Genomic DNA, 19,687 nt, shown 5'->3' with positions numbered 1-19,687 from the left:
TTTTGTGGGTGAATATGGACGTTGCTTTCTATGACTTCTAAAGTTTAGGATGTTCTCTGAACGTCTTTAGTTTTCTTTTATTAGCTGCTGTGGATTAGGAAGGCAGCATGTTGCAGTGGAAAGAGCACTGAACTCTACCAGTGAACTAAGAATCATGGGAGACGAGTTAGAATCCCAGCGCTGCTATTTGTTACCGGTATGACCTTGGGGGAAGTCCCTGGCCTGCAGATTCCTCACGTGTAAAATCAGATGATTAAACTAAATGACCTCTGACCTTCCTTCAGGCTTTATGACTGTGATCCTATGAACATTCCATAAGTTTGTCTAAACATTTCTTGAACCTACTAATATTTTTAGCTTGTGAAATGACACAATGTACTTTGTTTGAAAGCTACACAAAGGAATAATTTTATGTACAAATCTTAAATTTAATGGAAGAAAACAAAAAAAATACTAATTCCACCCATATGTGAATACGTTATCTCCATATTAATGGCATTAATATTCTAAAAACATTAACTCAAAATACACGACTAAAATAAAAGGCAATATTTTGCCTAGCTAATTTTACACTTGAGGTAAAGCTATAAAACTGAGCTCTCTTCTAATGTCTTGGCAGGTTTGCATAAACAGACTCATCAGCTTTTCATATCTAAGGCCAAATGTATTCTTTGTCCTATCCCTTGATATGACATTGAACAGAAAAGCAAGGCAAAGTACAGTAATTTGACATCATTACTATTTGACTGATTAAATCAATTGATTAAATTGTACTAACCTATGACAAGAGGATCAAAAACCAACGTTATAGGTGAATATTTAAGCTTAAGACAAGCTAATGAAGAGATTTAAGTACGTGGAGCTAAATACCTGCTAAGATCCTCTAATATTAAGCAATCTAAATTAGTTATCTCTTCATGAATAAATAGTTTTAAATTCTACTTTGTAAACAAGTGGCTCACAGCTTAAAGATACAGCTTGGGAACCTATAAGAAAACATTTTGGGTACACAATACTCTGTCCATGAAAGATAAGAACTTAATTAGTTTCCTGCTGGGGGAATGTTCTCATGTAGATATTGTAAGGCTAAGTCTGTCCACTTCATCTCTTGTTCTTTGACAGATTCTGTTGTGCCACCATTGTCTTGTTCTGGCTCAGGAAGTTCATTCTGAAAATGGGAAAGAAGAACTCAGAAAGACATGTTCCAAAGGAACAAATATTTCATTAAATGAAAGCCAGCAATTAACCTAATAATCAACAAGCATTTATTAATTGTCTACTACATGCTAGGCAGTGAGGACACAAAGAAATAGTGAAAATGTTCCTGCTTTCGAGGAGTTTGCATTCTACAAGAAACAACATCTACGAGTAAATATAAAGTATACCAAAGAAAGGAAGAACAAGGACTTATGTGAGTAAGGAAACACTTGAAAGTCACTACGGACCATTTTACTTTTTTGCTGCTTTAAGAGAAGTCTTTTTCTTGATATAGCATATATATGTCAAGGGTAAAATGCTGGAGTAGGAAAGAGGAATTAGCAATTTCCTAAGTCAGTGATATTTTTATAATTTTAAAGGATAATTATGTGCTAAAGATTTTTTTTGGTACAATTAATGTCAGTGAAAATATTAATTTTATGTTAAACTCAAATGTACTTAAGAGAATTTTAAACACTACTGACTATCCCCTACTAAAACTCTCTTCTGATCCTGGGTTGTAAGAGGTTATGTTAATGAGTATACATTCTGATAGGTTCTATCAAGAATGGAAGGCTCTGGGTAGAGAGAGATGGTAACTAACACACTGTGTATTTTGTCAGGTGAGGCCTAGAACATTTCAGTTCAGAGATGTTAATTACAAGAAAGTTGGACATCAAATTGGGAACATTTTTTTAGACCTAGTGACTCAGGAAGATGGTTGTAGTATGGAGAAGCTGTGACTTACTTTGGTGAAGGGGGTAGAAGAATTCATACCTTTTAAATGATGGATTTTGGATGTTTAGCTCAAATAAAAGATTAACACCAACAACAGAAGTGTAAATCAAATACATCTATAAATCATGAGTAGAAAATATCTGATTCATTTGTCCTAATCTGCTCTTGGGTGGATTTCAATTGGCCTAAGGAAAGCATTCTAAAATTCTGGGTACATATGTGAAAGTTTCTGAGATAGATACAGGTCTTTATCTTACACAACAGATGTCTTTGCCTTGTTTCAAGGGTTAAGCAAAAATGTTATTTCGAAGTGGGGTTTTGGAACTTTTTCTTTTAGGTCCTCAGTCCCTTTCACCTTTTCTTCTCTCTCTTTTGACCCTAAGCTCAACCTAATTAAGGTATATCTCTTTGCTATTTACTGCAGTTAGTGAGTAGTTTTATATTTTCTGTTCTTGATTTTTAAAAGTCGGTAACCTAAATGTTGTATAGTTCTTTCAAAAACAGTTAAGGTTGTTTTTACTTGCATAATACCCTTGATTACTTCCCTTTACCATTTTCCCGCTTCTTAACAGAAAAAATATTTTTCCATCTCTTTTCTAATTTCTTCTCCTGTTTCAGAAGGTCCTCATGATATACATCAGATCTATCATAAACCTTCATTAAAGTGAAAAATAATAGAATTACGGTCTCTTAAAAAGTTGGAAGCAATCTTAGAAATTACTTAGTTTGGACCTTTAGTATGAATTACCTCTACGTCTTTACCAAGTGGTTATCCAGGTACATCCTGTAAAGTGTGTTATGATCATTTGTTAAAATTTTAACTCAGTGAAAAACAAATATAAAGTCTATAAGCATGGAAGTTTGGTAAGAAGTTTTTTCGAGAAGGTCTTGCATCAAGGTATGGAGGTTTACAAAGAGAGTAACTGAATGACAGATGAAAGTAAGAGGAAGAAGAGAATATTATTTAGTTGTTTTAAGGTATGTTCTTAGTTCTTTTTATTTTTCCCATTGATTTCTATGGTTCTGACTCTTAACTATTCTTGATTTATCTCTGGATACAGTACATTAAAAGAAACACCAGAATGATATTCAGAAGACCTGTCACTAACTAGTTTTATGATCTTAAGCAAATGACTTAACCTCTCTATGCCCTGACTGATTTGCTTTGAAAGGATTGGAAGAAATGGTCTCTTACATCCATCCCCTCCTCTCTATTTTCACTGCTTCCGGTGGAGGCCCTCACTCCTATGAGCCTAGACCAGCTCTGTCAAACTCTAACAGAAACAGAGCCACTGAACTCTTAAGGATCTCTGTGGCTGCATATTGATTAGAAAACAACACATTATCTTTGTTCTACTGTATTTTTATTTATTTAAAAAATATTTCCCCATTACACTTTAATCTGGTTCAGGCCCACTAGGGAAATATGTTTGATAGCCTGGTCCAGGCAAAGTGCTCCCACAGTGTGTCATATGCCCTTCCTCCTCTCTGCGTTTGCTCAGTTTCTTACCATTTCTGTCTTTATACCTATGTGCCCCTTAACTCTTTTCTGGTTTCCCCTAATAGCCAACATATGGCTCACGATGATACACCCATTCCCTCATTCACAGCACATGTTACCTACCAGTGGTATTGCAACATCTTCATAGGGCAACTTATCTTCTCTCCAAGCATCATCAATCAAATCCAGAATTCTTCCATCCCTCTGCACCTCACTGTCCATTCTTTTCTGATTTTGATTTTCTTAGACCTATGGCCTACAAGTCATATTTCAGAAATTTGGTGGTTAGTGAATTAAAAGAAAACACACAGTTATTTTTCTGAATTAGTCCAAATGTACTTTTAATTGCTTTGTGTCTGTGGACATGGCCTGAGCTCAAAATAAACATACATGGATGACAGCAGGCTAATAAGTTTTTGATTCTTATTTAAAAGGGTTTTTATACTAGAATAAAGTAAAAGGATCCCTTTTCAGTGTTTATACACAGACCAATGAAACCATGGATCCTTCAGCTTTTTCTTAGTATCCATCTAAATTCTTGTATCCAACATTCTTTTTATTTTCATTTTCTTCAAGATACTTGCTGCCCTCTTTTTGTAACTTATATTCCTCTTATCAGAATTCTTAAGTTATAAGTCACCTCTGATTAATCTTTTCTTTTTAATTGCCACATAGATTGTAAGTTCATTGAGGGTAGGGACCATTGATTTTCATCTCTGTATCTTTGACTATCTGGCAGAGTACTTCCAGCAGGAGACAGTGAAAAAAATGTTTGAATTGTAATCTTATGTGGCTATTTACCTCATATTCTGAAGCCTCAATTAGACCAGAGGCTGTGATTTAAAAGTTTTGCCATCCCTGGAGAAGTAGCACACAATAGGTGGCCAATCATTTGCAGATTTTGGCAGATTTTTACAAACTTTCTGAAACTTACAAACTCTGCTAATCTTAATAATCCATGTGACTACGAATAGCTGCAAATACTATACGAAATCAAGTAACAGTAGACACACAACACACATTCATCTTACTTCCCTTACTGGAGGAACCAATTTTGAGGCCTGCCCCATCTCGGTCCTAACCTCTCTACCCCTCATCTTAACAAAATGTGCAGTGCCTTAGGTCCTCGGCTAGTCTCCTTGGAAAAGGGTCCGATCAACAATCTCACAGTAAAGTGTTTAGAGAAGTCGAGTGGTTTGATGCACGGTCCCTTCAAGAAATCTGCATTTTAACTCAGGTCTCCCCGGGCTCTGAACAGAAAGGGTAAAATAATAGCGGCTTCAGGCACCACAGCAGGTCTGCAGATGTTACTAATCCAACCATCCTGCAGGTGTTGACCTATTGCGCCTACGCTGGAGGCCGAACCCTACCTGGTGCGGCAGGTAGTTCTCGCTTCTGAGTTTGGGACCAGCGGGGCCAGAAGAAAAAGGAGAGAGAGGGAGGGAACGGCTCTCCCTTCGAATCTCTTTCCCCTGAGGGGATAGGAGTGTGGAAGAAAAGGGCCGAGACTCTCCGGGAATGACCACAAAGGGAGAAGGAAAACACAATTGCACCGGAGCAGGAGAACGGTAACCAAACAGGATACTTGGAAGGAATGTGGAGGAAGGAATGCGCATGCGCATGCCCCTAGTCTCGCGCTCGGCTCTCCCGCGATCATCGCGCAGGCGTGCTGCGCGAGCGTCGGCCTAGGCGCTCTTCCTCTTTCAACCGCTGCGCCTTCTGCTCCTCCACTAGCCGATTCGCCGGGATCACGTGATCCATAAAAACTCTTCCCTCCCTCCGTTTAGGCCCAGCGAATGACAGTACTCGGCCGAGTCCACTCGACCGCATTAGGGAAGGGGGGAGGATGAGGTTGGTTCATTTCATTAAAGGGGAAAAAAAATTCTATTAAGTGTGTAAGGGGCGGTGGGATGTGAGTTAGAGCAAGGGGGCGAGCGAGGAGGCGGCGCAGAAACATCGGCGGCGCGCGCGGCCGGGAGAGGTAACGGCGGGAGAACGAGAAAGGGGCGGGGGCGGACGCCGCAGCGGCAGCGCCCCTTGGCGGCGGCGGCGGCTGCGGACGCTCGGCTGATCTGGGCTGTACGGAATGCGTGACCGGGGCCACGGAACAGCACCGACACGCTGCTCCTTAGTCCGCAGGCGCGGGGTCGCGGCTGCGAGCTTTTACCCGGCGTCCTCTGCGCTTTCCTCCGCGCCGCGTTTCCCCAGCAGATGTGGGAACCCGCCAGACGATGGCTCGGCCGGGCGCGTTGGCCAGCCCCGTCGTCAGGTGTCCGTTTCCCTTCCTCGGGACCGAGGGCGAGGGCTGGCGGCCTGGGCTCATTCATTTACCCGCCTCGAGCCCTGCTTGAAGTGGGTCCCTCGACCTCCCACCCGGGGCTGAGTGGGGGAGAAGGCGGCCGTGATCGGGGACCACATGACCTCGGGCTGGGCGGCGGACGATTCAAATGGAGTCCGAGTGTGCGCCTTCGTCTAGAGCTATTTAAAGGGAGATTATCCGCCTCCTCTTCCCTCTCGCCACGTCCTCCTCTTTTCCCAGCACTCACCCCCAGACTCCCGAGAGGGTCGCAGCGGCGAAGTGGACCGAGCCCAAGGTCCAGGGTTCAGTTCAGACATTAGAGCACCTACTAAGTGAGGGCACCGTGCCGAGTGCTAGAGATAGGGAAAAAAATGGGCAAACCTCATATTACCGGAGCTTTCCGTTCTACAGGGTCTTCATTTGCTCCTACTTGGACCTGTCACAGTGAGCAAGCCTCTTTCCCAACCAAAATGGGGGCATTCATCTCTGATAATACCTGGATACTTTGTATCTGTTTGCGTCTCGTCTCCTCCATTAGACTGTAAGATATTTGAGGGCTAGCATTGTCTTTAGCCTCTTGTATCCCCACTGTTTAGCGCAGTGCCTTGCCACTTTGTGGAATTGAGCGAGTCATTTAACTTAATTGGTCTTCAGTTTCCTCATCTGTAAAAACACGGGGGTTGGAGATGGGGATGGATTAGACCAGCTAACCTCACAAGTTCTTTCTAGCTCGGTGAAATGATCCCATGACTCTGGGACCTCCCAAGGTCTCTTCCAGGATGATTTGAAAGGTTTAGGGAAGGTGTCCCCTCTGATTAATAGGGGCATATGAGGTGTTTAGGGAGGACTAACCCTCGTGGTGTGACAGCCCACCAAAGGTTTAGGGTAACCCCCTGGCCTCCAGCCTTTCAATAAATTGCGGGGAGGGGTGTCTATACCAAGTATGTGAAGACTTCCCCAAGATCAGAACGTTTTGTTCCAAGGGCCGTGCAAGCGATGTGGAGTGCTTAGAGATTGGTCAAACTTCAAAGAAGCCAAGGGCATCCACTGCATCCTGGGCCATCGTCAATCATACTGACTTTTGTCTTGCCGCTGGACTTCAGTCGTTCTCGGAGAGTGAGGCTGACTAGCTGTCTTTGAAAAGGAAGGAGGAATAACCACAGCACCTTGCAGTTGTGGTGCCTGAAGGTCTATTACTTAACCCTTTCTGTTTAGAGTCCTGGGAGACCTCCGTCAAAGTGAAGATTTCTTGTTAAAGCGATAGTACATCAAGCTACTTGGCCTTTCTATAAATACTTTATTGTGACATTGTTGATCAGACCTTTTCCAAGGTCCTTTCCAACCCTAAATCCTAAAACCATGGGTATTTATCCAGACCAGGGGTAGTCTTGAGGCTGAAGGTTCCCCACCGCTGGTCTAGACCAACCAACCATCTCTTTTACAGAGGAACTTGAACCCTACGGCCCATTCCCCAGAATTTCTTTAGAAAAACCTGGTCATTTTATAGCAATTTTTGCTAATTCCTTTTTAAAAAGATGACACCTCATCCCATGTTTTTCTAGTTCTAGTGATGGTATGAATATTTTCAGTTATATAAGGAATAGAGGCTCTTAACCTGAAGGATTTCATGGTTAGATTTTGGAGAGTCCAGGAACTTGAATGGAAAATTTAAAAAAAATTTTTACTAAGCAATCTGTAAATGAAATTTAGCATTTCTGTCGATTGCAAATGTACCACAGTAGCATTAGCAGCACTTGTGACTTTATCACCAATAGAAATCACAGATATTTTTATGCCACATTATGGTCATTGCAGATGCTTTGGAATATTACTTATGCTCACCACTACTTGAAATTACTATGGATTTCAAGGGCTTACAAGGCAGTCTTTCCTGTTTGTGGGCACTGGTGAGGCATAGCTGATGAACCATTGGGGTCCATAGGTTTCACCAGATTGCCCAAGGGATCCATGACACAAAAAAGTTTATTAACTCCTGGAGTAATTTTTAGTTGCCTGAAATAACTTTCTTTGAAGTTTAACCCTTCCTCTTCCCCCCCAAACTCCCATCAGCAAAGGGAAAATTTAGTGAAAGTATTTTTTTAATTAAAAATGGTCTCTTAGAGTAGGAACACTTGTATCTGTGTAAGACCTTGCAGACGCTCTTTTTAAATGTTACATTAACAGTTCCAAATAATCAAAATTTACCCAAATCAGTGATGATGCTCAGTGCTCTACGGAGTTTGGGTTTGCTTGAATGGTATTTGAGAAGACATAATGACGTAGGTGTTAAGTTGATACCAAATTGTTACATCTGGATGTGTGAAAATTACAAGTAAATAAATTAAGCATTATGCTTTGTTAACTTGGATTATAGTGACCTCATCAGGTCAGTTTTGTGCCTGGATTCAAAAGGATTGCTTTTTCATTAATCATTTCTTTTGTTTCTTTAACCTCCTTGCATTTTAGTCATTTTACTATTTGCCACAGAGGCAGCTTGGCTAATGGATAAAATGCTAGACTTGGAGACAAGAACATCTGGATTTGAATCTCACCTCTGACACTAGCTGTGTTACTTTGAGCAACTCATTCAGCTATTCTGAATATCAATTTTCTACTTTGTTAAATGTGATTGATATCTTAGATTGTAACTAGTACCTCATTCCTGTAGTACATAAATAAGCCTTATTCAGGAAGCAGCTTATAGTCAGATAGGACTTTAAACTCTGCTTCACACCAGCTGTGTGATCTTGGGTTTTAGAATTTGTACTGTACCCTTTGCAAAGAATTCTTAACTTTATATAGTTCTTATGAAAAGAAAAACTAAAGTATCACATAGGGATTATTTAGTTGTAATCCTTCTTCCTTGCCTACCTTGATGTTTTGAATACACTCCATCCTTTTCTATGCCACATAGAATCCCTGGATTCCTTCAAAGCACAGATTAGGTGCCATGTAATAAATAAACTAAGCCATTTTTACATATGTTCAGCCATTCCCCAGTTCATGGACACCCCCTCAGATTTCCATTCTTTGCCACCTCAAAAAACTAGAAATATTTTTGTACATTCTTAGAGTTTATTTTGCTTTGTTTCCTTCCTAATTCTTAACACCTCTCCCCCTTGTCCTTCCATACTACAGGAACTTTTCCCCTCTTTTTCTTTTCTTTTTTAAAATTATATTTTTTTCCATCAGCAACAATCTGACTTCTCCCTTTTTCCTCATTCCTTACCATTAAGAACAAAAGAAAAATAAAACCTGTTACAAACATGTATAGTCAAACAAAACAAATTTCCACATTGGCCGCCATCTACACATGCACACGTACAATGTTTCATTATTAATCTTCTGGGATTATGGTGGTCATTATACTGATCAGAGACCCTAATTCTTTCAAAGTTGTTTGTCTTTATTATATTGTCATTTGTTTTCCTCCTTCTGTTCACTTCACTCAGTTTATGCAAGTCTTCTCAGGTTTCTCTGAAACTATCCCTTTCATAATTTCTTATAGCATGATAGTATTTCATTGCATTTATATACATAAGTTGTTCAACCATTGGACACCCCCTCAGATTACCATTCTTTGCCACCTCAAAAAGAATTAGAAATATTTTTGCACATCCTTAGAATTTATTTTGCTTTATTTCCCTCCTAATTCTCCCTTACTCCTTTTCCCTCATATATTCCTCATTGATTGAAGTGTATTTCTTTAATGTTTATGTGTGTTTGTATTCTTCTTTTCTATGACTAGTTCAGAGGGTAAGCTACTCACTCTACTCCCTCCTCCTTCCTTGCATAGATGTCTGTTTGCATACCCTGATTATATGAGATAATTTCCCTCAGTCTTCCTTTCCTTTCTCTTCCCCCTCCGCTCCCGGTGTATTTCTCTGTCTTGCTTTCCATTCTTAAGATCATTAAAACATTACAGAACACTCCCAGGCCTTTTCTAATTAGACTGCATTGCCTGATGATGATAGGGTTTATAGGGGACACATGTATCACCTCATATTTGAACGTAAGCAGTTTATCCTTATTTAGTCCCTTATGATTGTTCATTTGGTTTTACCTCTTAATATTTCTTTCAGCTCTGGTGTTTGAACTGTATAGTTTCTACTCAGCTCTGGTCTTTTCATCAGGAATGTTTGGAAGTCCTTTAATTAAAGGTTCAAGGTTCATTTCTGCCTCTCCCCCTCCCCCCCCCACTACTGAGTTTTGCTGGGAAAGTAATTCTTGGCTATAAACCTTTGCTTTCTGGAATAACCATATTCCAGCTTTCCTATCCTTTGTAATGGGTGCTAAATTGTGTGTGGTCCTGACTGTGGCCTCTCAGTACTTGAATTCTTTCTCTCTGACTGCTTTCAGTATTTTTTTTTTCTGACTTGGAAGCTTGATTTTGGCTATGGTTTTCCTGGGAGTTTTCATTTTGGAGTTTCAGGAAGTAACAGGTGGATTTTTTATAATTCTACTTTGCCCACTGGTTCTAAGAGATCTGAGCAGGCTTTAAGGTTTCTTGAAGTATGGTTTCTTGGCTCTTTTGGTCATGGCTTTCAGGTTGTCCATTGATTCTTAAATTTTTTCTCTTCCATCAGTTTTCTAGGTCAGTCATTTATGCTATGACATTTTATACATTCCATTATTTTTTTTTCAGTCTTTTAACTTTGTTTCAGTATTTCTTATTGTCTCATGGAGTCATTGGCTTCTATTTGGTCTGTTCAAATTTTCAGGGTGTTTTGTTGCTAGGGCAAGGTTTTGTGTCCCTTGTGTCAAGCTGTTAATTCCCACTCCAAGTCTTTCTTCATAGTTCTCACTTATTTTTATTTTTTTCCCTTGAAGGCTATCATTTTGACTCTTTCAGGAGTTTTTGTTGAGTTTGTGTCCAAGCTGTTTTTCTTGGAGACTTTGCTTGTAGAAGTTTTGGAGTCATTCTCTTCTGCCTTTGTGTCCCAAGCATTTTTGTTTCCCAAGTAGTTTTTATGGTGTGACTTTAAAAAAAAGTTACTCTTCCAGTCTACTTTTTGACTTGAGACTTGATGGTAGGGCCCCTTCCTGCAGTAGTAGACAGCCTTCCCGTCCTGCGCCGCCGGCCCCCCCCCCCCCCCCCCCCCCCCCCCCCCCGCCCTCCACCCGCTACCCCAGGTGTTCGCCATGGCCAACCCTGGTCAGACCCTGTCCACGAACACTGCCTGTCTACCTGTGCTGTCCTGGGCTGGCAAAATGACTCGCTAACATCTTACATTTCTCTACCATGATTTAGCTGGGTGTGTTCTCTAGATCTGTTTGGAAGAATTTTAAGAGGGAACACGCTGCCCCTCCTGCTCTTCTGGCATCTTGGCTCTAACTTATCTATTCTTTCCCTCTCTGCGTTATTTTTATATTTTGTGAATACTTTTTGTTTCCTTAGCTATGTATATTGTATCCCCCCAGTAGAATGTAAACTCCTTGAGGACTGGGATTGTTTCTTTTTTTTTTTTTTCTTTGTGTCTCCTGTGCCTCCTGAATTTGTTAAGAAGAGGGTTGTGTGTGGGCAGGGTGGTTAGTTGAGATTGCTGGAGGAATAAGGGATGCAGATAGTAGGATCAAGAAACTTAGTAGGCACAAGTAGGCTAACATCCCCCTTCCCCCCTTAATTTTTTCACCTAGTCTTGCCTGAGGGATATTTGCTGAGGTTGTTTTGAAGGTCCTCTGTCTAGGTATTACATCTTTTAGCTCCTTTCTTGGGCTATAACTTTCCTATCTTCATTAATTTTCAAATTTTTTCACTTTATAACATGTATCAGAATTGTTGAGGCAAATTTTAAGTGGGAAAAAAATCTTTTCTAGAGAAATATGTATGTATCTGTTTAAGCTTCTGAGCGTGCTATATATCATATGTATACTAGTGGTGGTTGAGGGGAAAATTAGTTATTATGTTTTCAGTTCCTATGTGTAACAGGTTGTTTGAGGCTGAACACACAAATCATTCTTCCGAAGCAGGGGCCACTTGTAAAAATCTGGGAAAAATTTTTAACTCAGGAAATAGAAATCTTCCAAAAATTTAATTTCTCTTAAGGGAGTGCACCACTGCCATCTAGTGGTTGTGTTGTTTGCTATTGGTTTGTGCACTGCATTCTCAGAGAAAGGCCCTTGGAGGTCTTCCAGTCCATGCCCCTCATTTTCAGTTGAGGAAACTGAGGCTCAGAAAGGTTAAATGACTTACCAAGGACAGACTTTGTTCTAACTTACTGACTGACTTTATTCATTGTAGGATCGTAGATTTTTGTAGTTGGAAGGGACCTTAAAGATAATCAAATCACATCATTTTACAGATGTGCAAACTAAGGCACAAGGAAGAGAAGTGGCTCTCCAGGAACACAGAATAGTTATATTAAAGCCAGAATTTGAAGCTGGATTCTCCGATTACAGATGTAGTAGGGGCAGTTAGCTCCAGCAGTGAGTAGATAAAGCAATGGGTTTGGATTCAGGAAGACCTGTGTTCAAATTTGTCACACAAATTGTGTGGCACTGGACAAGTTGCTCAACCTCAATTTGCCTCAGTTTCCTCAACTGTAAAATGGGGCATTATAGCATCACATACCTCACAGGGTTGTGAGGGTCAAAATGAAATAATATTTGTAAAGTGCTTAGCAGAGTGACTGGCACATAGCAGGCATTTGGTAAATGCTTCTTCCCTTCCCCTTTCCCTTTACTACTTACTATACCACTCAATCCTCAAAAGACATGGTTGTTGTTTTAAGGTCAAGATAAGAATAGCTTGAAATACAAAGATCGTTAGTGTTTCCCTCCAGAATAATTTTAGTGATTTTAAGGTTGAAATGAATTTGTGACAGAAGCAATTTTAATAATTTTTATAACTGGAATCATTTTTTTTCCTCCAAAGTTTTTGTTTCATTAAAAAAAAATGAAAACTAACAACTTTTGCTTCACTTTTTCTGGTTATTCATGTAGTCCTTGTGGAAAATCACAGTTTTGGGGTTTTTTTTTATTGTTGTTTGATTCTCTGCTTGCAGTTATCATGGAATTGCTTTCTACTAGGTTTGGCTTTTTGACATTTCTGGATCTATTTAATTCTTTAAAATTATCTGTATCTCATGCTTGCTTATTTCTCCAGTACTCCAGTATTCATTTCTTCAGTTCTCCAGTGCTAATTGGTACTTTGTTCCAGGTTCTGCCTCTACTCTGCTCCTGGGTGATTGGCTTTGCTTGGTCTCAACATGGATTATATGAGTTCATTTACTGACCTCTGTCTACCTCAGGGTTTAGGCCTCTGGATCAGAGTGCTCTTTATTGCATATCAGGACAGAATGTTAAGGACTTGGGCCTTGGGTAAAGTGATGTGAGTGCTACCATGCTTAGACTGTTTACTGCTACTCCTGGTGGCTTCCAAAGTCCCCATTTCAGGTTTCTGACCACCCTGGAACATTTTGGGGGGAACCCTTTCCTCTCAGTGTCTTTCAGGCTATAAGTATCTCTGGTCACACAGCAAAGTTCCTCTCTGGATTGCATGTGCTGGTGCTGGTTTAGCTAACAACCCCTTTTCCTATTGTCCAGGGGTTTCTGGACAACATTTTGTGTAGTTCTTGGATTGGTAACGTCACTTACTATGATTTCTCATTGTATTTCTTGATCATTATTTGGTTTGGTGAGATTTTTAAGGTCTTTGCTGGAGTAGGTATGAGGGAGCAGGCTGCCTGTCTCTGTCCAGGCAGCTTAGTTTCTCTGTCAACCTTTCTTTCATTCATTTAACAACCATATTATAAGCACCTGATAGGCCTAACCAGAAGTTAAAGTCAGACACTGTTCTTTTTTTGTCTTTGTATCTAAAATCAAAGCTGTAACCTGTCTTTAAATTTTTTCCAAGAAATGCCACACTTCTCACATTCTTAAACTGACCATTAACATTTTGAATATGGAAAAGAATGCTATTTTATGACCTATATTTATTTCTCTTCCCAGCTACCAAAACAGAGGTGATTTGGTCATGGAGGCTTTGTTGGAAGGAATACAGAGACGGGGACAAGGAGGGTAAGGTTTTTTGGTTTTTGCTTTTAAATAAGAAGTAGGCTTTCCAATGCCCATGTTTGTTTTAGCACTGATACTTGAGTGTTCTTTTGCTCATCCTGAACTTAAAATAATTTATGTTGTGATTATGAAAAATGAAAGCATTCTGTGTTAATGTAATTCTGACAATGCCAAATGTAACGTTTGTAGACAGTGTTATATTTTAAGAGTTTTTCTTCTTAACTAGAAGGTAAACATTTTCCTTTATGAAAATTTGTGCTCCATGCTGTTCAGATGAAAAACTAGATTTTCTAGCAAAAGAAAAAAAAGTTTTGAAGAATTGGAAAGCTTGCTTAAGTTTCTTACCATTATGAGAAAAGCCTCTATTGATTTCTTTGGGAGTTTACCAAAGCAGTGTTATTGTCTGGGCTTCAAGTCTCAACAATTCAAATTTCTTGGCTTATTTATAGTGTAAGTGTTTTACCCTCAACCCTCAATAATTCAGAATTCTCTTGTTAGCAGTTATGTAGGCCCTACCTTTTTTCTTCTTTGCTTTGTCTTCTTTTGGCCATTTTAGTACTAAGTAATTTTTTTATTTCATAGATTTTCAGTTAGAAGAGACCACAGAGGTAATGCAGTCCAACTCAAACCCAAGCAGAAACCTTTCCACTCCCTCCCAACCTCCTTTAGTGGGGAGTCAGAAAGTGATTCTTAGCCTTACCTCTATTAGAAGATAAGTCATTTGTGTTTCTATCTTCTATGTCTTAGTGGTATTTTAACTTTATATAATTTCATTTTTTTATTCATGAGGCTACATTTCTATTAATTTCAAAAATAATTATAAAATAATTTTCTTGAGTACATCATTAGTTATTGAGAATGGTTATCCAAGACACCTACTTGTCTACTCTTTACTGTTTTTTAAAATAAGGTGAAATTGATGTTTCCTTTAAAAGATTTAAAACATAATTTCTGAAATATTTTATGTATTTGAAAAGTTTGAATTTCTGGAATTTGGAAAAACCAGGTCTTTTTCCTATTATCATTATCTTTATCTTTATTATATGCATAATGTGCATAGAGTATCATCATGGATGATCCATACAGGAGGAGAAAATAGTCAATAGATGTCAAATGAATCAGGTTCAAAAAGATTAGGGCTGAGAAAAGCCTGTCAGATTTGGCAATTAAGACGCCATATACAACTTTGGGAAGGGTAATTTCAGTTAAATGACAAGGTGAGAAGCCAGAATGCAGAGGTGAGTGGTAAAGAAATAATAGTTTAGTGATGATACTTCAAGAGGTTACCCTCAGGACTTGGGATATCTAGATTATGCTAAGCTTTTATCACCTCCAGATCTGTATGAGGACACCTGGGTTCCATCCTTCACTCCTGGCAGCTTAACAACTGAGAACCACACATTGTATGAGAGGTGGATTCTCACTCAGACATGCTTGATTGGTTTCCTACCTCACATGTCTCAGTAAGGAAACTTCCTTTTCAGTACCCAGGGAGTAGGGCCTCTCTACTCTCAATCACAGTAATATGGAAGTTTTTAGCAATGTAAGGGGCAGGGTATTACAAAAGTGCCAAGTAAAAAACATGTCTAGAGTAGGTTTAATATGTTGTATATTTGTGTTATGGGTCTCGCCCTGCCAAAATGGCTACTCCACAAGGAATATAGAGTCAATGGAACTGGATTCAGGGTTTAGGTAATTAGTAAGTAAGCAAGATAACCTTCAGGGTTCCAGTAATGTGGAGGAAATTATATAACAAAAACTGTGGATACAGTTGTTATTGTCTCAGACAGTTAACATACTCTACCTAGGAACCCCTCTAGAATCAAGACATTAAGCATTTATTAAGTGTCTTCTTTGTGCCAGATTTAAAAGAAAAAAAAGTGGGAGGCAAAAGTAGCCCTTCCCCATTAAGTAGCTCACAATCTTAATAGGAGAAATAACATGCAGACAGCTATATACAAATGAGATATTTACAGGATGGGTTTGAGATAATCTTAGAGGGGAAGCCCTAATGTTAGCAGAGATCTAGATAGGGTTTTTTCAGAAGATGGATTTTAGCTGAAATTTGAAGGAATCCAGGAGGTGGAGATGGGGAGGGAGAGTATTCCAGGCATGGGAGACAGCCAGAGAAAAAACAGTTGGGAGATGGAGTGACTTGGTCTAGGAATGACAAAGAGGTGAATGTCACTGGATCATAATGTATCTATGTAGAAGTATGTAAGGTGCAAGGAGACAGGAAGGGTAGGAAGAGATCAGCTGATGGCTTTTAAGCCAAACAGGATTTTGTATTTGATCTTGGAGGTAATAGGGAGCCACTGGAGTTTATTGAATAGGAAGGGGGTGATGTGGTCATTTCTGCATTTTAGGAAGAACAGTTTGACAGCTGAGTAGAGGATGGACTGAAGTAGGGAGAGATTTGAAGTGGGGAAACCAACCAGAAAGATTATTATGTAATAGTTTAGGTGTGGGATGAGGAAGGCCTTAGCCAGGGTGGTAGCAGTGTCAGAGGAGAGAAGGGAGCATATAAGAAAGATGTGGCAAAGGTAGAATCAACAATACTTGAAAACAGATTAGATGTAGAGGACTAGAGAGGGTGAGCTGTTGGGGTTGACACTTAGACTGTGAATCTAGGTGACTGGGAGAATGGTGGTGCCCTTTACAGTAATAGGAAAGTTAGAAAGGAGGGGAGAGTTCAGGGAGCGCTATAGTGAGATCAGCTTTGGACACGTTGAGTTTAAGATGAGTATCTTGAGTTCAGGATGTTTAAATAGGCAATTGGAGATTTGTGGGTCAAGAGAGAGAATGGACTGGATAATTAGATCTGAGAATCATCTGCATAGAGATGATAATTTAATCCATGAGAGTTGATGAACCAAATGAAATAATATAAAAGGAGAAGGGCAGAGAACGCAGGACAGAATCTTGGGGGATTACCTGTGGTCAATGGGTGTGACCTGAGGAGTGATGATACAGTGAAGAGAAAAGAACAATGTCACCAAAACCTAGAGAGGAGAGACTATCAAGAGGAAGAGGGGGATCAGCAATATCAGAGACTACAGAGAAGCCAGGAAGATGAGCAATGAGATTCGGCAGTTAAGGAGGGATTATTGATGACTTTGGAAGACAAGTTTAGGTTGAATAATGCAGAGAGTGAAGAGAGTGAGAGGAAGGGAAGTAGTGGCACCTATTGTAGATGGCTTTTGAAAGGAATTTAACCACAAAAAGGAAGAGAAGTACAGGACGATAGTGAGAATGGATAAGAGTTTTTTGAGGATGGGGAAATATAGATGTGTTTGTATGGGAGACAGGGAAAATAGTGAAGTGGGAGTGATAGAAGGGGTAATCTGCTGGGGAAGATGAGATAGAATGGAATTAGTTGTGCACATAGAGGGGTATTCCTTGGCAAAGAGAAGGGCTAACCCTTCATGTGAGACAAGGGTGAAGGAGAATATAGTGGCGGAAGGAATACAGATAAGATGAGATGAGGAGGAGGGGAGAAGATCGAGTCCTCCATGAATTAGCTATTTCAGCGAGATAGGAGGCAAGGTTTTCACCTGAGAAGATGGGGAACGGGAGAGCCCTGGGAAGGTTGAGGAGGAATGAGAAGGTTTGGAATTGATTAGAGGGATGTGAGAGGATTATGTGACATGATATATATTTGTAGTGGCCCCTGTCAGGAGGTTTTATGATTTTTCTCCATCTTTGTTCAGCAACATGTGAATAGTTGTAAAAACGGTGAATGGGGGGCAGCTAGGTGGCACAGTGAGTAGAGCACCAGTCCTGAGTTCAAATGCGGCCCCAGACACTTGACACACTTTGCTAGCTGTGTGTCCTTAGGCAAGTCACTTAACCCCAATTGCCCTGCCTTCCCCTCTCAAAAAAAAAAAGAGAGAGGTAAAAGAAAACAGTGAATGGTAGGCGTAATTTAAGGCTGAGGCTTGGCAGGGCAAAATTTGTTATACAATAAAGAAACCATGGATTTGAGAGAAGAAGATAGTATAGAGTCGAATTGGTTCATTGGGGGTCAGGATGGAGAAGGACTCTAGGAGTGATGGACTGGGAAAGAATTAAGGAGTGGAGGGATTAGAGGTGATGATAAAGATCAGAAATGGGGCTAGAGTTAAAAGGCAAAGGGAAAGGTAGAGTGATAAAAGATTATGATTAAATAAAGGAATTTCAGAGCTTAAGAACATGTAGGTGGAACACAGGTCAAGGGTATGACCATCCCTGTACAACTAAGATGGTGTGGATGAGTAAGTGATAGGAAATGAGTAAGTTGGGGAACTGGGAAGTTAGGGTATCTGAGGGAGTATCAGTATGTATGTGAAAATCTCCTAGTATGAGAGCAGGAGTTGGGGAGGGGAGAGAGGCTGTGAGGCAGGCACTGAGTTTATTGAGGAAGGAAGGAAAGTATCCTGGAGGTTGGTAGATGATGGCTATCATAGTCTTGATCAGGTGATTAAATACAGATTGAATGAACCTCAAAGGAGGAGAAATTATTGAGTGATTACTGAGTAGAGGGAGAATCTGGAATTGGCAATGGAAGATCAGGAGAGGGAAGAATGAGTGGAAATGCAACGTGCAGGAAAGAAAGCTAGGAAATCTGTATCATCAGAGGGAGCTAGGTCTCAGTGACTGTAAGAAGACAAAATGAGTGGTTAAGGAAAAGGTTAAGGATGAAACAAGTTTGTTACTTGAGGACTAGGCGTTCCAGAGAGCTTAGAGGATGTAGTGGATAGATATTAAGTGGGATGTGGTGGGAGATTGGCAGCCAGTGTGGAACTGTAGCAGGCTGGAACCGTGGAGGGGCAGATAAATGATTGGCCCCAGTGAGGACGTTGCTCTTGCCCAAACATTGGTGGGATAGCTCCTCAAACCCTAATGGGGAAGTTGGGTGGTTTCAGTCTCTTAGGATTGCCAAGTAGCTCTGTGCTGCTTCCTTTGCCCATTTGATCTGAATGTACTAAGTATCTGCTCCCAAATTTTTTGGAACTTTTAGTGTAAATGGTAACTCTGCCTCTCTTTGCTTTCCTAGCTGACACTGGTGCTTATTGAGCCATAAAGTGTTAGACTGAAAGGGGCCTTAAAGGTCCTCTCTATCTCTAATCTAATTACCTCATTTTATGGATGAAGAAATTCTGGCTTCCAAAGGTAGAATGCTCTGCCCAACGTTGCCTAAGTAGTCAAGGGCAGAGTGGAACCTAGAACCAGAGAAACTTTTTGGTCTGTTTTTCTGCCCAGCACCAGATGGCTGTCAATATTTCAGTTATCTATTTTTTTGAGGCTTTATTCTACTAGTCAGATTTGACTGATGCTATAGTGATACCATGCATGTATTTACGTAGATTTGTCTTTGTGTTAGCTATTGAAGAAATATAAAAATGCAGTTTCATTAAAGACATAGTTCTGTATTGTCATCTATAGTTGACTGAGTCTGAAAAGTAAGAGGGGTCAGAAACTTGGCTCTTTTGGGGTTTTTTTTTTTTTTAACACTGCTTTCCTGTGTCTTGTCTTCTAACCATCTGATCACTTCTTTTCAGAATCCTTTGCCTTATTGGACATTACTCATCCTCCTGCTTAAGCAATTAAACAGATTAGCTTTCTCTCTGTTCCTAACTCACAACACTATATATCCCATTCCTGGCTCATCAACATCTGAATCTAACTGATGGTGTTCCCAAGGTTTTGTCCTGTGTCCTTCTCCCTCTATACTCTTGGTAATTTCATTAGCTCCCATCTTTCTCTCTCTCTCTCTCTCTCTCTCTCTCTCTCTCTCCCTCCCTCCCTCCCTCTCCCCTCCCCCTCTCTGCTCTCTCTCTCCCTCCCTCTCCTCCCCTCTTTCCTTCCCTCCCCCCACTCACACACACACATACACACATCTGTCTATCCCATATATACGTATATTGTTTTTCTGTTCGTCTATATGTCATGTACAC

General features: G+C 40.2%; 2 protein-coding genes across 6 annotated transcripts in view; one reads left to right on the top strand and one right to left on the bottom strand.

The window, feature by feature from the left end:
- Positions 1-407: 407 nt before the first annotated feature.
- Positions 408-5,016, bottom strand: ANAPC13 (anaphase promoting complex subunit 13). The gene is made up of 3 exons (XM_036742761.1): positions 4,807-5,016; positions 3,560-3,692; positions 408-1,168 (listed from the first exon to the last, which is right to left on the bottom strand). Exons 2-3 carry the CDS (start codon positions 3,656-3,658, stop codon positions 1,043-1,045), a joined length of 225 nt encoding a protein of 74 aa, XP_036598656.1. The 5' UTR covers positions 3,659-3,692; positions 4,807-5,016; the 3' UTR covers positions 408-1,042.
- Positions 5,017-5,225: 209 nt separating this feature from the next.
- Positions 5,226-19,687, top strand: part of CEP63 (centrosomal protein 63) — a 61,460-nt gene continuing 46,998 nt past the window's right edge. For 3 of the 5 annotated variants that reach the window (XM_036747905.1, XM_036747902.1, XM_036747906.1), the window contains exons 1-2: positions 5,226-5,287; positions 13,686-13,754. In XM_036747905.1, the coding sequence (XP_036603800.1) occupies positions 5,283-5,287; positions 13,686-13,754 (74 nt within the window). In that variant the 5' untranslated portion in view covers positions 5,226-5,282. Of the gene's footprint in view, positions 5,288-5,342; positions 5,418-6,836; positions 6,924-13,685; positions 13,755-19,687 lie in introns of those variants that run through there. The other 2 variants (XM_036747903.1, XM_036747904.1) reach the window with 2 other exon arrangements.

The sequence above is a fragment of the Trichosurus vulpecula genome, chromosome 2 (assembly GCF_011100635.1).
Source record: "Trichosurus vulpecula isolate mTriVul1 chromosome 2, mTriVul1.pri, whole genome shotgun sequence".
Lineage (NCBI taxonomy): Eukaryota > Metazoa > Chordata > Mammalia > Diprotodontia > Phalangeridae > Trichosurus > Trichosurus vulpecula.
Note: the sequence above shows the minus strand (reverse complement) of the source record. Positions and strands in the feature narration are given on the sequence as shown.

Coding starts and splice junctions, on each gene's coding strand:
- ANAPC13 (XM_036742761.1), bottom strand. CDS start 3,658: ATGGACAGTGAGGTGCAGAGGGATGGAAGAATTCTGGATTTGATTGAT. Junction 1,169..3,559: donor AAGATGTTGCAATACCACTG/GTAGGTAACATG, acceptor TCCCATTTTCAG/AATGAACTTCCTGAGCCAGA.